General features: G+C 45.1%; 1 protein-coding gene across 2 annotated transcripts; it reads left to right on the forward strand.

The window, feature by feature from the left end:
* The first annotated feature begins 888 nt into the window (after positions 1–888).
* On the forward strand, positions 889–14,863 carry DDB2 (damage-specific DNA binding protein 2, 48kDa). 2 transcript variants are annotated; one of them, XM_010292649.1, is made up of 10 exons: positions 889–1,068; positions 3,909–4,039; positions 5,130–5,321; positions 8,056–8,222; positions 9,324–9,423; positions 10,874–11,051; positions 12,815–12,960; positions 13,239–13,403; positions 13,715–13,760; positions 14,457–14,863. In XM_010292649.1, exons 1-10 carry the CDS (start codon positions 897–899, stop codon positions 14,705–14,707), a joined length of 1,548 nt encoding a protein of 515 aa, XP_010290951.1. In that variant the 5' UTR covers positions 889–896; the 3' UTR covers positions 14,708–14,863. The 2 variants fall into 2 exon arrangements, with proteins under 2 accessions (XP_010290951.1, XP_010290952.1); XM_010292650.1 differs by lacking the exon at positions 8,056–8,222 and adding an exon at positions 6,166–6,311 and having other exon boundaries at positions 897–1,068.
* The last annotated feature ends 1,517 nt before the right edge of the window (positions 14,864–16,380 follow it).

Genomic DNA, 16,380 nt, shown 5'->3' on the forward strand with positions numbered 1-16,380 from the left:
GCGGCGCTGAAGGGCGGCCTCGCGGGGCCGGGTGAGGCCTGGAGGCACGGGGTGGGCGCTATTTGGGGAAGCTTGCGCGGTGCCTGCCGAGCTATATTTAACGCGGGCAGATATCAGTGACAGCCATGCACGAATCATAAATAAGTTTAGCACCAGCACGGGATCAGCCTGTACGAGGCTTTTCGCAGAGGATCTTCGGGGAGGGGGGGAATTTGCTGCTGCAAACGGTGTGTGACGCATAGCCCGCCAGCTGCGAGCAAGGCTGTGGGAGGCCCGTGCCTTTCCTCCGGGGCCGGGTGGTGTTTTGGTTGTCATAAGGCAAGACACGCGTTGCTGTGTCCCACCGCTGGTCAGAAGAGCAGCTCAGGTGTGGTAGCCAGCCAGTGTAGGAGCCCAATCCAAGGATCAGGTGGTGGTTATCAGGAAAAGAGGCTGTTAAAAGTGTCTTCTGAGCATATTCAGTGGAAGAGCAGTCAGCCCTGGCCATCGTTCGTTGTAAAAGCTCTGATGTTTTTCTTAGCTAAATCTGAAGAGCTCAGTGTGAGCTACTACAGAAACAGTTAGGGTATTATGTGGTTTCACAAATGTACTTTATGCAGATCTGTGGGTTTTAAGCTTAGAATTTTGGTAGAAGCACATCTGTCAAAACATATTCTAATGCTTTAGGTTACGTTCATTTTCATATGTGAACAAAGAAGAGTTTATTGAACCTGTTCCCCTCTCCAACAGAGCACAACAAAAAGCTAGTGTCATACTGATGAAAGAGGGTACAGGTATAATCATTACTTTCAGACCACTGGGACATGTTGCATTCCAGTTTTCCTCTCTGCCTTCTAGCTGAAAGTGTATGACAGCCTTACCTTCCATGCTTTGTTTGCTTTTAGTGGTCAGACAGGATGGCTCCAGTGAATCAGCCAAAGGACAAGAAGCATGAGAGGGCACATGAGCATTGTCCGGAAGAGGCAAAAGCAGCTGGGAAGAGGAAACCGGACTACGAGGAACTAGGGAATGAGCCACAAGCAAAGAGGTTGTTTGTGAGAAAAACATCCAAACCCCCAGAGAAAATCGGTAACATTTCCTCAGATCCTTGCCATTTCTCCCAACCAGATTTACGCGAAATGACAGGCATTGACTAGTTGAAGAGGGGGAATGCCAAGAAGCATGTTCAGACATGAGTATTCAGATGGAGTTATATATTGAAGTGATACACAGACGTGTATTGGGGTAGTAATCCTCAATTATCTGTCTAGTAAGAGTGTGTGTGCGTATGCATGCATGTTTCATTTTTGCGACTTCATACCCCGTGGTAGAAGCCTGCTCTCTGAAGATGCTGTCATGGCTCATTTGTGGGTGGTTAAGTTTTGTGGAATTCCTGAATTACCAGATGTCTGCTTTATTTTAGGACAGACCAGTCTTGGTAATACATTGCTTTTCTCCCGTGCAATTCTTAATGCAGTTTCATAGTCGTAAGGTTGGTATCCTACAGCATGCAGTCTAAACTGTCATTTCCACCTGATTCTTTGCTTATTCTAACTTCTGCTACGGTAAGTAGGAATACTTTCTACCTCAATGTTCAGATTAGACTGGACAAAATTTCCACTAATTAGTTCTCCTCATGTGCATTTTTTTCTTTAGTACGTAACTTAAAAAAACCCAACCAAACTCTTAAAGATTTTTGATATAATGAGGGGAGGTGATTAAGTTCTAAGATACTGGAAAGGTTAATGCTTTGCATTATCAAGAAAGTTGTGTAGAGTTTAGCTACAGTAAGGACTATTTTCATAGAATCATGTTGGTTGGAAAAGGCCCTCAAGATTGAGTCCAACCATTAACCTAATATTAACACGTCCACCATTAAACCATGTCCCTAAGCACCACATCTACATGTCTTTTAAATACCTGCAGGGATGGTGACTCAACCACTTACCTGGGCAGCCCGTTCAATGCGTGACAACCCTTTCAGTGAAGAAATTTTTCCTAATATCCAATCTAAACCTCATCTGATGCAATGTGAGGCCATTTCCTCTTGTCCTATTGCTTGTTACCTGGGAAAAGAGACCGACACCCACCTCACTGTAGGCTCCTTTCAGGTAGTCATAGAGAGCGATAACATCTCCCCTCAGCCTCCTTTTCTCAGATAAAACCTTTTTTTCCATTGTTCTCCCATTAGGAGATCATTAAAGTTACTGCCTTGTGTGGAAATATTACACAGTTTCTGTACAATTTTGGCTTTAAGGAGTCAGAGTTCAAAAAGTCTGTGAAGTCAGACATACAGGAGTTCTATGATTTTGTACATTTGCATTGTCTGGTGTATAACTTCAGCCTTGGAGCAGTTGGCAGTGTGAACAGCAGATGTGGAGGCAAAATACTCTGTTTGAAAGGAGTTCTGTGTGTAACTGTGGATAGTTAAAGCATCTTCTGTCGTTAATTTAGCTACATGATTTTCATTGTAACTTCATGGCCTAATTTTCAGCTTTGGTGAGCATCTGCAGCTCCTATAAGATACAGAGGGAATTGGATGTAGCTAGTACTTTGGAAAAATGAGCCAATTGTATTTCCCCCTAACCCTTTTTAAAAAAGACAAAGACCTTTGTATTTGAGCTTTTCTATTCTGTGTTCCAGTTTTGATTTTTATATGTTTTGGAAAAAGCAGTTTTTTTCTCCTGAGCCATATAGGACAGGTTCAATTTCTTGCACTTGAAACATCTTTTAAAGGGTTTCTTCCAGCAGATTCTAAAAAGGCCTGAAGTTTGTTTCTTAATAAATGATCCTTCGTAATAAAAGAGAATTTGGAAAAAATACCTCCATTTCTGTCACCTCTGAAGAAGGAACTGTGGATGCTAATTCTTAGAATTAATTCTAATCTTTAATTAGACTATAAATACTTTTTTACCTATTTCAACAGGTGTGACAGGTGTTGGCACTATGTTGGCATGTGAACAAAGAACTTTCACACCCGTGCATTTCTAGGCTCCAGCAAAGAAAGATTTTGTTTAGGTTCTAATCATATGGAATGATCCCTATGTTTTTGGTCTTCTGTTTTTTTATAATTATCCTTAGTTAAAAAATGCATTTTTGTTTTTTAAGAAATGCTTCTTTCCCATTTGATGTCTAGGTCCCCTGGAGTGTTACAGACCATTGCCGTGGGGATGATTAGCTCACAGACACGGGACTGAACAGATCTGTTTTATATGTAAAGGTCCCTGAAGATAAAAACTTGGAACACGAACAAAATGTAGAAGCGTGCTGTACTCTCAGCAAAAATCACTCCAAACAGAAAGGTTTTCAGGCAATGAGGCGTCAGCAAGTCTATTATCAAAAACAAAACTCACAGTGTTGTAGGCAGACGATGCGGGCTACAGCACAAGCAGATCGAAAATTCTGATTCACAAGCAGGCATTTCAGGAACTGTGTGGGAACTCATGTTGCTACGCTTGGGGAATTTTCAGGTGTTAATGTTTCTGCTGGTCACACGTCTGACCTTCCCTTTGCTGTACAAAGGGACTTACCACCTCCCATGGTGTATTTCCAAGTTGTTGGGGCTTTGGATAGCCTCATTGTATTTTGGGTATGAACCATTCAAGTTGTATGCTGTCCAAGAGATGCACCACCTGTGGCTTTGCTTTAGTCCTCTCCTGTTGTCTTTTGATAAATCTTTGGCAAGGAGAAGGAACGTTTAACAAGAGGAAGCATACGCAAAGCTCTGGCAGGCTGTGGGAAGCACCGGGCTCCATAATTGCAGAGGTTGCTGCATCTTAGAGATGTAAGAATTGTTTAGAGACTTTTCTCTTGTGGCTGAAGCTTTTCATGGATTTAGCATCAAATGCAGATGTCTTCCCATGTGTTTTATTGAATGAGCATGACAGGTATTGGCTCTCAGTAAGTTTTACTCTTTTCCACTCTGGCAGGTTGGAGTGGAGGAGGGTCCGTGGTGAGAAACAACAGAGTCCTTTTCCATCAGCTGGGGCGGCAGTGTAGCATTGTTCATTATGTCTACCAGAACATGCTGGGAGGCTCCATTCGGGCACAGCTCAGGCAGGTGAGGAGTTTCTCCTTCATGACCTCCTGGACATCTCAGCTCCCTACATAAAAACGTCTTAAACACACTCAGGGAAACTTCAAAGGGGCTTAAAGTTCCTCACATACACAGTTTGTGGCTCCAAATCTGGCACACCTTTATGTTTCTTAATCCTGTAAAATGCAAGAGCTGAGATGGCTTTCCCTTTCAGTTGACCTGGCCCTGTCACTCTACGTTTTATCCCTCTGTTAATTCTGTACTTCCTTGAATCGTATTTAAACTTACCCCCTCTACCATTTTAGTTATTGCACAGTGTTCCTTTTGCACACTAATCTGACTGTTTTGTTGTACTTTTTCATATCCACTCTGCTAATCATGTCAGGTTTAGTGTTGATTTTTCCTCTTCACAGACATATTCCATCAAGTCCATAATGTTTTACTGTTTTCAGAGTCATACTCCTTTCATTTGAAAATTAACTTTTTGTCTAACATCCATAGGTGGGAAGCACCTGGGCTAGCTTTATCTTCTGTACAATTTATCTGTTTTAAGTATCCAAATGATAAAGAAATCACCAAGCTCATCCAAGCACTACCTATTCCTCAGCTGAATAACAATACAATCATGTCATGGTTTCTCATTCACTACGTCAAGTGTTCTGATCACTCTTATGCTATCAATGTGTAGTTGAGCTGCAGGCAATTTGGATGGAGGACCATTGTATTGTGTCTCTGGATGATGTATAGTATTTTGGGATGCTCAGTAAAGACATAGATAGTCATAAGTGCCTTTTAACTGGTGTGGAGGCATGTTCTCCTTTCTTGTTAATTATCCTGCCTTTTTAGCTCAACCCATGAGGCTTAACTCCCTGTATGTCATTTGAAGTATCTCTCAGTTCTCTGTTGCGTTCTGAGTGCTGTGACCGATGTGGATTTGTGTGGAAACACAGGCTGTTTCCCTTGGGGACAGCATCTTCTCTTCATTTTACGGAGAGGCTTAGAATTTTGTGTGAATGTACTAACACTGATGGCAATTAGAAATTGTTAGCACTCCTCATTCAAAGAATCTCGTGGATCCCTGCAAAAGTCATAATTCTCTTTATCTTTTTAACAGTGTCTGCAGCTGCCCTTTCTGCGTTCTCTCGCCTCATACCGCCTCTTTCGAACAGCAAGTCCCTTTGACAGGAGAGTGACATGCCTGGAATGGCATCCAACACACCCCAGTACTGTAGCTGTTGGTTCCAAAGGTGGAGACATCATCCTTTGGGACTATGAAGTACTTACTAAAACCTGCTTCATAAAAGGGGTAAGCCTCTGGGTGCATGGAATGGGTGGGAGGGAAAACTGGAATACCACCAAATACTGCAGATCAAAACTGAGGTCTGTTGTGAGAAACACGGATTGCAGAGTAGCCAGCTGTGGGGCAGGACTGAGATGCAACAGCATGTCATTTCCTAAGTCTCAGACTGTTCTAGCACTGGGGAGAACTGAGGTGTGTCGATGAAGTTCATAATGAAGCACTACTTCGTGTGTGCTTAGTAGGAAAATAATTCAGCAACTGGCAAAATGGTTATCTTAAAGGGATGCCCAAAACAAATAGGCAGAGAGGATTTTTCTGGTTTGGGTCTTGATCTTTCTCTGCTCACCTTTTATTCTGTGTCAGATGAGGAAACATCTTTGAGTTTAGATACAAAGTCCTGTATCTAAAGTGAGAAACTAAGGTAGAATGAAGGTTTATATAGCTGGCATGCCCCCTCATTGCTGTATTCAGCCATTCCCATTCTGACAGGGGCTAAAAGACTCTGTAACTTTTGTCCCCTTTCTAACTTAATGTAGATATACACTGGGAGGAGGTCTATCCTCCAGAAATTCCAGGGTCATCTTTCTCTTTTTGAAAACAGTGTGGTGCTAGCCAGCCAGGGAATACATTGCCTGGGGACTGAAGGAGTTGCAGTTTTGTCCTCCAGGAGGGCAGCTGTCTAGACAGCTATCATGTGGGAAGACATGGTTGTCTTTGCCTCCTTGAAGGGCTGTGGTGTGTTTCACTGTTGCTGTTAAGGACATAGCAGTGAATGCAGACTTACAGAAGACACTTTTCTGCTTCCCCATCACTCAGTGGATTTTTCTTTTGTTCATCCCCTTCCTTGTAGATGGGAGCTGGAGGGGCCATCACAGGAATGAAGTTTAACCCTTTTAACCCTAGTCAGCTGTACACTTCGTCAGTTGCCGGCACTACCACCCTGCAGGATTTTAATGGCAATACTGTCCGGGTCTTCACCAGCACCGAGGACTGGGAGTAAGAAATACAGCAATGCTTTGGGCCTCTGTGTCCTGCTGGCAGGAGCGCTACAGAGAGAGAGAGAGAGAGAGATTTGTCTCTAAAATGCGGGAGCTGGACTTCCTTTTCTCCACGAACATGTCCTTTATCATCTAAGTTTCAGGGATCCTCTCTCTTCCAGGGAGGCTCACTGTGCCTTTTCCCCCCTCCCCCAAAATGGTGTGGTGGGTAGGAGAGAGCTTTTCTTGAAGGGGAGGGAGACTCTGATGCTGCTTGCTTCCTGTTGTACATGGGAGAGCATGGGGGTGCCAGTGGATTTCCTCAGCTGTCTGTTCTTAAACCTCCCATAGCTCTGTGCCCTGGGGACCTTCTAACCTCTGCACCTGTTAGCAATGCTGCTCCTTGTCAGATGGTTTTTACAGGACAATTTATAGTCCCCTCAGTGCTTCTTCACAAAAGCCACTGACTTCAGGTGGTGCATGTGATAAGGATCACCCCAATTCATCCCACCTACCTTATGGTGCCTATCTAAAATTCCAAAATTAAGAGTTTGGGCTCCTTCAGTAATGATTGGAAAGAGGAGATGAATTGCTAGAGGCTACTCTGTCTGCCTGTGCTGAGAATCGCCCTCTCAGACTGTTGCTTTTTCTGTGGACTCATGAGGAAGCCTGAGCTCTTCAATTAGTTACTTCAGTTCAGTGTTTAAAGGTAAGTGAGGGAGTTTGGGTTAGCCTCCTCTTTACTTTTCCCCACCTGATTCTTTCCGGGTGGCAACTTTCATGGTTAGTTTCCAAACTGGCTGTTCCAGCTGCAGCCTTGTAATAGGGCAGAAAGTGAACCCAAGTAGTGCTGTGGTGACTGGCCAGGTGAGCAAGGAGGGATAGACTGAGTCTGGGACATGAGAATCTTGTATCCCAGTGGGATGCCTGTCACAACAATGATGCCTGGATTTAAAAGGGCATGCCATCCTCCTTTTACTGCTGTGAGGACTGGCAAGCTCTATGGGCAGGCCTTTTTTTATCCTTATTGGCTTCTTGGAAATCTGGTATTTACAGTGAGTCTTTATTAAGTAGTTGCTCTGTGAGCAGCAGATGGAGGGCCCTTGAGTATCGAAGAGTTTGGGGACTCCCAACTAGCATCCTTCTTTTCTGTCTTTGTGTAGGATTTCCGTATTTCCTCAATAGATAGACTGGGAGAAAACAACATAGAAAAACAAAATAACGTAACAACAATATAACATAACACATAATATAAGATTCCTGTGCCATGGGGTTAGCAGTAGGATTTCTCCTTGCACCACTGTCATCCTGCCTGCTGGTACCTTGAGAAAGACCAGATACAGCACTGGAAGCAGCCTGTAGGGAACTAGTGAATGAAGTCTCTGTTAGAAAAGCTTGGTGCAGGGTTGTCATGAGATTTTATGTAGTTTCTGCATGGATTGATGATGGTCTTGCTTGTGATCTCCTAAAGCCAGGTCTGAGCCAGGTGGTTTACTGCAGATTACTCCTACCCCCATAGCAGAAGAATCAATGCTGCTAACAAGGTTTGCAGCCCCAAGTGGTGGGGTTGAACTTACAGGTTCAGAATGTGTGTGCTCAGGTTGGAAACAGGTTGGAAAAAAAGAGTTCTTAGGTATGTGCCCTGTCACAAAGCAGTGCACTGTACCTAGGGAAACTGGCAGTGTGTTCCAGGAGATGCATTGTTATTAAGATTTTGTCTTCTACTCTAACCTTGATGCCTCTTGGCTTTGTGTGTATTCCAGAAAGGGCCAGGAGATTCTCTCGGAGACATCAAGTTCAGTCCTTACGAGGCAGTGAAGCTTTATGTGGCGTCAGGGGATGGCACCCTGAGTCTGCAAGACCTTGAGGGCAGAGCGGGGCAGGTGATCTCCCGTGCCCCGGACTGTGGCCATGAGTACCATAATGTTTGGTGAGAAAGGAGCAGTGCAAGGTTGATTCTCTGTTCCTTGGTTAATACTGTGCTACTTCTTGTGCTCTCTAACATCTTCATCTTTGCCAGTGTTAGGAGACTCTTGGTATTAATTGGTCCTGGGAGGGAGCTTGGAGACAGGCTTCTGCTCACAACCCTAGCACTGCAGGGTGGGTGACAAGCTAGGCAGCTGCAGGGCACTTAGGCTTTTACAGTAGCTGAGCATGCTGCCTACATCTTCTGTTGTTGCTTTCTGGTGATGCCATCTCCTGTCTTGCAGATACTGACAGCTTTTCACTTCATAAAGTGTGAGGTGAGAAGAGGACAATAACTTCCTCTTCTTCATTGTCGTCACTGTTCTGTGTGTTTTGTCTGTAGCAGCTCAGGTGGCATAGCAAAGCCACAAAACATCCCTGCACAATCTGAGTTTCAGGTTAGAGTTTACCCTGCTGCCCTTCTAGAGCCATCAGGCTCACCATGCTCATTTCCATGACCTTGAATTTAGAATGATTTATCTTTGCAAGTGAAGCTTTCCCAACAAGTTCCCAAAGGACCCCAGCTTTATTCTCGCTGCCCTTTCCCTCCTGGCAGAGCTGGGGTTAAGACATAGGTCTTTATCAGATATGTCTCTCTTCAGTTTTGTTTCCTGGAGCATGACGTTGAGACAGTTTGATGTGCAACTTCCCAGTCCAAAGCTTTTGTCTTTACTGCTGCTTCAGTGTTTTGTGAAAAATGTGATTTTAAAGCTGTTTTTGTACATTTGTCAATGTCACAAGAGTGTTCTGATCTTTCCCAAGGTGTGTCCGTTTGCAGGCACCACGTGGCTTTTCAGCCTCTATTATGTTCCGCTGTCCCAATGTGTCACACGCCATCTAATGAGCACTTCAGAAATGACTAGGAAGTTATTTCATATTCAGTCACCAACAGGAAGCTTTGCTGATAAGTCGTCCCCCTTCCTGATACTCGGGCCCACACCATCAGGCAGGAGATTGCAGCTACGATCTGTTGCAGTCTTCCTTGTCAGGGACGAATGTGAACCAGAGTTCCACTGCTTTCACTTGCCTGTGGGAGGCAGCACTGATTTTCTGTCTTTCCCTCTAGTTGCTGGTACTGCAGTGTTGATGTTTCTGCAAGCTGCCGTGCAGTGGTGACAGGTGATAATGTGGGAAACGTGGTCCTGCTTAGCACGTCTGGTGAAGAGGTTTGTATGGCTCCATGAAGCATCTCCTCTACGGGAATCTTCACGGCTCATGTGCTTTCCTACACTACAGGGACCCTGAAAAGAGGAACAAGTACCTTGCAGCTCACAAGATGAGTCCACCCATTGTCTAGGTGGTGAGAAGTCCTCCACTTCTGCCATTCTTTAGACATTTTCACATTGCTAGGCGTAATGGTAACAGTTCCCAAACAGGGAGTGTATCATGTGCTACCCCTTCCTTAAAGAGTATTTGCTACTGCCCAAAGTAATTATAGGATACCCTGAAGTGTGAGCACCCTCTGCCAACAACAGTCACACTTCCAGAAACTCAGTGCACTGCTGAGAGTAATTTAGGAGATACTGCTTTGGTGTATGCCCTTCCACGACCTTGGAGTAGCTACACAGCATTAATTCAGCGAATGTAGGGCTAGAAATTGCACTACTGCCATTAGGCACGAGAGGGCAGGCAGAGGCAGGCTGCGCCTTCGAGTCTGAAGTAGTGCAGAAACGTACTGGAGAGTAGTTGGGAGTCGGCCCTGCTTTCAGGAGGCTGCTGTACCGCCACACCGGAATGACCATTTCTCCTGCCTTTAAGGGTAGCATCTGTAAGAATTTGTCACCCAATGAGCTGTGGCCAGAGGCAACTGTGTAAATTAGTGGGCAAAGTCAGGAGTGCTCCAAATTATTTGTGCTTCAAGGTGAGGTGCTTCCTTTCCTTTTTTTCCATCCTGAAAGAATGTGACAGTCTTTTTTGCACTTGGGAGATAGCCATTATTGTAGGGAGGATGGGCCAGCTTCACCTGTTCGATTAGAAATAATCTTCCGGCTTTGAATATAGATTTATTCAGCTTATATACCTTTTTTTTTCATTTTATATCCATATATACAGTTTTTATGGCCAGCTTATGTCCATTTATTTGTGTTAATTGAAATATTTCTCCTACCCTCATGTTTCTTTGCTGATGTATTTCTAGAAGCCAGTTATATCTTCTCTCACCTTTTTTACTAAGATAAACAAAGCAAGCTCTTTTGGTCTTCTCCCACAAAGCAGGCCCTTCCTTCTTATTACTATCCTGGCAATGCATTTTCTCTACCTGTTCCAGTTTGTTTTTATCTTTCTGCAGGTGGAAGACTGGCACTGCATAAAGTATTCCAGCTGTGATCTTGCTTTGTACAGTGGCACTAATACTTCCCTCCATGAGCCAGGGATGCGTTTCCTTTCTCATAGCTGTAATAAATTGGTGGATCGGAGTTCTCCTAGAATTAAATAGTTCCCAAGGTCATTCTTCTCCTTTCTTGTTTCCAGTGGATAAACTCTTGGTGTATTTTAGAAATTTTGTTACTGTGTAAATGTGTGACCTCTTTACTCTGCACTAGTAGGTTATTTCTCCATTTCTTTGCTCCAGACCTTGCTTATTTTTTTCTGTGTGGTTTTCTGTTTCCTCTGCTGCAGATTTGGAAGCTGAAATTGCACAGGAAGAAAGTGACTCATGTGGAATTTAACTCCCGATGTGAGTGGTTGTTGGCCACAGCGTCTGTGGATCAGACGGTCAAAATCTGGGACCTCAGAAACATCAAAAACAAAACGAATTTTCTTCATTTGCTTCCTCATGACAAACCTGTCAATGCAGGTGAGTTGAGATAAGGATTTCATTGTGTGGACGTCTGCAGAGAGACCACTCAGCTCAGCTTTTATTGTTGTGGCAGTGTTGGCTTTAGCTCAGATTTGAAGTTTCAAAGTAGCTAGTGTTAAAGCAGGGAGGGCATTGGGAACGTGTATTCAGGGGCAGGGAGGTAGATAGCGCAGCTGCGGCATGGTCTTAGACTTGCTATACAGACTGTGGCACTGTGCCTTGAGAGGTGAGTGTGGAAGCATCAGCAATGGCTGAGATTAGAAAACTGAATTTATTTGGGCAGTTCCTTTGACAAAAGCAGATATGGTGGGTTGACCCTGGCTGGATGCCAGGTGCCCACCAAAGCCACTCTGTCACTCCTGTCCTCATCTGGACGGGGGGAGAGAAAGTATAACAAGAAGCTTATTGGTTGAGATAAGGGCGAGGCGAGGTCATTCAGCAATTACCATCATGGGCAAAACGGACTCGCCTTGGGGAAATTAGTTTAATTTATTACCAATCAAATCAGAGTAGCCTAATGAGAAATAAAACCAAATCTTAAAACACTTTCCCCCCACCCCTGGCGCAGGGGGACAGGAAATGGGGGTTGTGGTCAGTTAATCACACATTGTCTCTGCCACTCCTTCCTCCTCAAGGGTAGGACTCCTCATGTTCTTCCCTTGCTCCAGCGTGGGGTCCCTCCCACGGGAGACAGTCCTCCATGAACTTCTCCAAAGTGAGTCCTTCCTACAGGCCATGGTTCTTCACGAACTGCTGCGGCCTGGATCACTTCCACGGGGTGCAGTTCTTCAGGAACAGACTGCTACAGTGTGGGTCACAAGTCCTGGCAGCAAAACTGCTCCAGCATGGGCTTCTCTCCACGGGTCCACAGGTCCTGCCAGGAGCTTGCTCCAGAGTGGGCTTTCCTCAGGGTCACAGCCTCCTTTGGGCACTCACCTGCTGTGGTATGGGGTCCTCCATGGGCTGCAGGTGGATATCTGCTCCACTGTGGAGCTCCGTGGGCTGCAGGGGGACAGCCTGCCTCACCATAGTCTTCACCACAGGCTGCCAGGGAGTCTCTGCTCTGGTGCCTGAAGCACCTTCTTCCCCTCCTTCATGGACCTTGGTGTCTGCAGAGCTGTTCCTCTCACATATTCTCACTCTTCTCCTGGCTGCTGTTGTCTAGCAGTTTTTTTCCCCCTTCTTAAATATGTTACCCCAGAGGTGCTACAACAGTCGCTGGTGGGCTCGGCCTTGGCCAGCAGCAGGTCCATCTTGGAGCTGGCTGGCATTGGCTCTGTTGGACATAGGGGAAGCTTCTAGCAGCTTCTCACAGAAGCCACCCCTGTAAAACACCCCGCTACCAAAACCTTGCCACGCAAACCCAATACAGCAGAGCATGGGACTCAAACCTCTGTTCTTGGGTGCAGTTTTACCAGTTCATGGAAGTCCAGGCAGCAGGTGTCTGTCTGCAGCTTTTCTACTAACTTTCCATTTGAACAAACAAGTTCCTTTCTTGGCAATGTCTCTTTCTGTGATTCTAAAATGAGAATAATGATTCTTCCTATGTAATCCAGTGCTGTAGGTTTCAGCTTACTGATAGTAAGAGTTTTGAATTTGTTTGGGACAGATAAAGTCTTGTCTGTTAGACGCACAGCCATACTCGCATCCCTATTAAAGAAATAGCAATGGGTTTCCAGTTGGAGAAATGTGATGACTTATGTTTCTTGTCAATCACAGCACTGTGGTCTTCTGTTTGCCTTATTGTCCCCCTCTCCCAGCTTACTTCAGCCCAACAGATGGTGCCAAGCTTCTGAGCACCGACCAGCGCAGTGAAATCAGAGTTTACTCGTCTTCAGACTGGACCAAGCCACAGCATCTGATCCCACATCCACATCGGCAGTTTCAGCACCTCACACCTATTAAGGTGAGTTAAGCCAGTGCAGTCTGAGAGGAGCATCACACTTGGTGCTAGCAGCCGGCTGTACATCAGAACTGGTTTCATTTCTGGTCAGGATACTACACTGCTGAGTGGACGTTTCACACTGCTGCAACTCCCAGCAGAGCACTGTTCTGAGGTTACCCATGTTCCTTAGGCTGTGAGTGGGATGTACAAACTGCTGCTCACACTGCCGGTTGTCTGGTGTGTGTCAGTATGAGCTCTGTCCCTTTCTCTTAACTCCCATCACTCTGCTCTATGACTAGGCAACATGGCATCCTCGCTATGACCTCATTGTAGCAGGTCGCTACCCAGACCCTAAGTTCCCAGGGTACACGGTGAACGAACTACGAACTGTTGATGTATTTGATGGAAACACCGGGGAGATGGTTTGTCAGCTCCATGATCCAAATGCTTCTGGTATCATCTCGGTGAGTTGAGCACTGCAGCTAGAAGGACCGCTGTGTATTGAGCCACAGCCAAGAGATAGGGGTTAGAACAACAGGAGTATCCTCTTTACTTGTGACAGACTCACGCTCTTATGGGGGTATGGCTGCCAGCTGAAGCTGGTGACTTGAGCAGGGCTGGTCTGTGGTCATCTGTGGGTTTTCTGTGATACTCTTTAGGGAACACTGGGTTTTCCAGATGGTTTGTTGCTGTTGCATAAGCAGTGGTGCTCTTATGACTCTGTTACATAAGCAGTGATGCTCTTTACAAACTCCAATTGTGTTTCCATTTTCAGCTCAATAAATTTAACCCTATGGGAGACACGCTGGCTTCTGGCATGGGTAAGTAAAGAGAACCTGGGGCACTAAGCATGGGTGGGTTCCAGTCCCAGAAAAGGGCAGGCTTGTTTCTCCAGACTAAAGCAAGTTTTGCATGAGTGTTTCCCAAATCCCACTTGCTAGTAGTCCTCTGTAATTTCCTACATCTGTAAAAGAGATCAAGACCTTCTTCTCAGTCTTACACCTTTGCAGTTAGAAAACAGGTTGTCGGTCATCTTCTGTGTAACATTCCTAGGAGTATGGAGTCCAGAGGAGTGAGAAGCCTCTCCACAGCAGGGAGCTGCTGCCGTCAGCTGGCCGTGTAACAGTAGCAGAAAACGGTGGAGAGGGGGTGGAAGCCTTTTCCTGCTAGGCTGTACCCTCTCCCTTCATTTAATTTATCTCATTTCCTAGGCTGCAGAGCCAAGATTACTTAGTTTTTTTGCAGGCTGTATGAGATTAAGGGAGCCAAGTATAGATTTAGGTCTTAGACTTGCGACAGATGAGATTAGGAATTACTTGATTACGTTTCTTAATTAGATCAAATTTCTATGGCTATGTGGAGATAGCATCTCCTATAAATATCTCTGCATCCTCTGTACCTTGGAAATATCTTAGAACAGCCGAAGCATTCTGAATTTCTGTCATTTAAATGACGTAGCCTAAATTATTATATTCGATGTAGAGTTTCTGATGCACAGTGTTTAATTTTCCTCTCAGGCTTTAATATTCTGATCTGGAGCCGGGAGGAGATGGTGGCCAAGAAGCAAGAACATCTTTTGAAAGCCATGACAGAACAGGGGATTGGAAGCTGGAGTTTGTCCAGACGTGGAGGGCAGAGGCAGGCAAATCCTGGGACAAGCAAACTCAAAGCTAACTTACTGTCTTGGGAGCTGGAGGAGATGAGAACAAAAAGCAATGATTCTAAATCACAGGGAAGGAAGCGAAAAGGGAAGGATCTAGAGAACTGATTTAGTATTTTGATCCTTTCTGGATCACAGGGTACAAATGCAGTGTTGGCAGTGGGCAGTATAAGCCATGCAGGGCATTAGGCTTCTACTTTGTCCTTCCTCCCTGGATCTGATCTTGCTTCCCTGATGCCCTTTGCTTCCCCTTCTAGAAAGTTGTGTCAGTACTCAGTTCCTCCTCCGTGTGGAGTTAACACCCATTTTCCAAGGCACTAGGAAAACTTCAAAGAATTTCTGAGATCCTGCTGACGGTACTGCTTCCAGCCTGCTACATCAGCTTACCATTACTTGTCAGAGGTTACTATCTCCTGTAGTCTCCTGTGGAGCAGCTCATGACAGGGTCCCCAGCCTGTTCTAGTAAAACTGAGCCGAGAAACCCTTTGCTAACAAGGTTAATGTCCTGAAAAGGTAGAATGTTCATGGGGTGAGGCGATGGGTAGCTTGGGTAGCCTAGGGAACGCCAACCTCTCCCATATGCAATCTTCTTGGAAAATGTGCATCTGTCAAGACCTCAGGCTTAGCCTATTCTGTGCTTGCAGCTGTTTAACTAGACCACGAAGAACATGATGCCACCAGAGCTCTTTACATGCCTCATGGCATGCAAGGGCAGTATGGCGCTGGCAATCTACTGATTCTGTAGTTTCTATTTTCAGAGTTCTAGGCTTTTTCTTGTCACTGATTAGGTAATTTTTTTTCACCCATGCCTATGTGCTTCAGCATTTTGGATGAAAGTGTTGTAAAGCAGAAATGAGGAATCTTTTCCAAACACCCCTGCTCAGAGCCAAATCTCAAGTCTGCTGTTAAACTGAAAGGTTTTGCTTTTTCTAGTTTGTTTACAAGGCTGCCTGGGGCCTTGCTGCTGTCCCTGAGGTTGATGGATGGGGACAGGATCCAGGCCTGCTCAGATTCTCTATGTTCACTTTTATAGTTTCACAGTATTGATATTAATAAAGTTTTGTACTAAATTGAAATTCTTCCTTGATGTAGAGATTGGCTGCTTTGAGCATTCTGCTGAACTGCTTTTGGATGGGGGGGAAGAAGTTACTGATCTTTCTGCCAGAGGGCAAGAGACCTAGAACAGTGGTGGAAATACCAGTCATAGGTCCTGTGTCTGCAATGGACCCTTCCAAGGTGGATGGGTTGCATTATAAACTGTACCCATGCGTGGCTGCTGCAGTCAAAATAGCTTATCTATCTCAGTTCTCACTCTGCTATAAGTGGGATGGCAAATCAAGGACTGACTTTGGGAGGGGGTATACTGCAGTAAGTTTTGCCTGTTTTCCAACACCGAGCACACCGGTGCTAGCCCTGTGAGCTCTTAGAAAAGGAGTAGAGTTTAGTGCGAATTTGATTTTAATAATGAAATGTATTGGAACAATTACAGAAAATCATTCACAGTCAAAATGTCTAGATCATCACAGAAACCTTCCCTCTGTGTGTGCAAAATTTGCTGCCTTTAAAAATAACAGGTCTGGTCCTCTTAAATGCAGTTGGTATGACCTCTTTCTTGTGCCTGTTCTCACAGGCAGTAGCTTCTTGTTTATGACTGTCTTGCTGTGCAGGAGACCTAGATTACATCTTCAGGGGACAAAAAGGTGAGGAAGATGCTGAGAACAGCAAGCTGCTTCTGCTGATTTGGAGTTCCCATGCTGGCAGATGCCGATCATGGTGTAGGG

The sequence above is a fragment of the Phaethon lepturus genome, unplaced genomic scaffold (genome assembly GCF_000687285.1).
Source record: "Phaethon lepturus isolate BGI_N335 unplaced genomic scaffold, ASM68728v1 scaffold15738, whole genome shotgun sequence".
NCBI classification, from domain to species: domain Eukaryota; kingdom Metazoa; phylum Chordata; class Aves; order Phaethontiformes; family Phaethontidae; genus Phaethon; species Phaethon lepturus.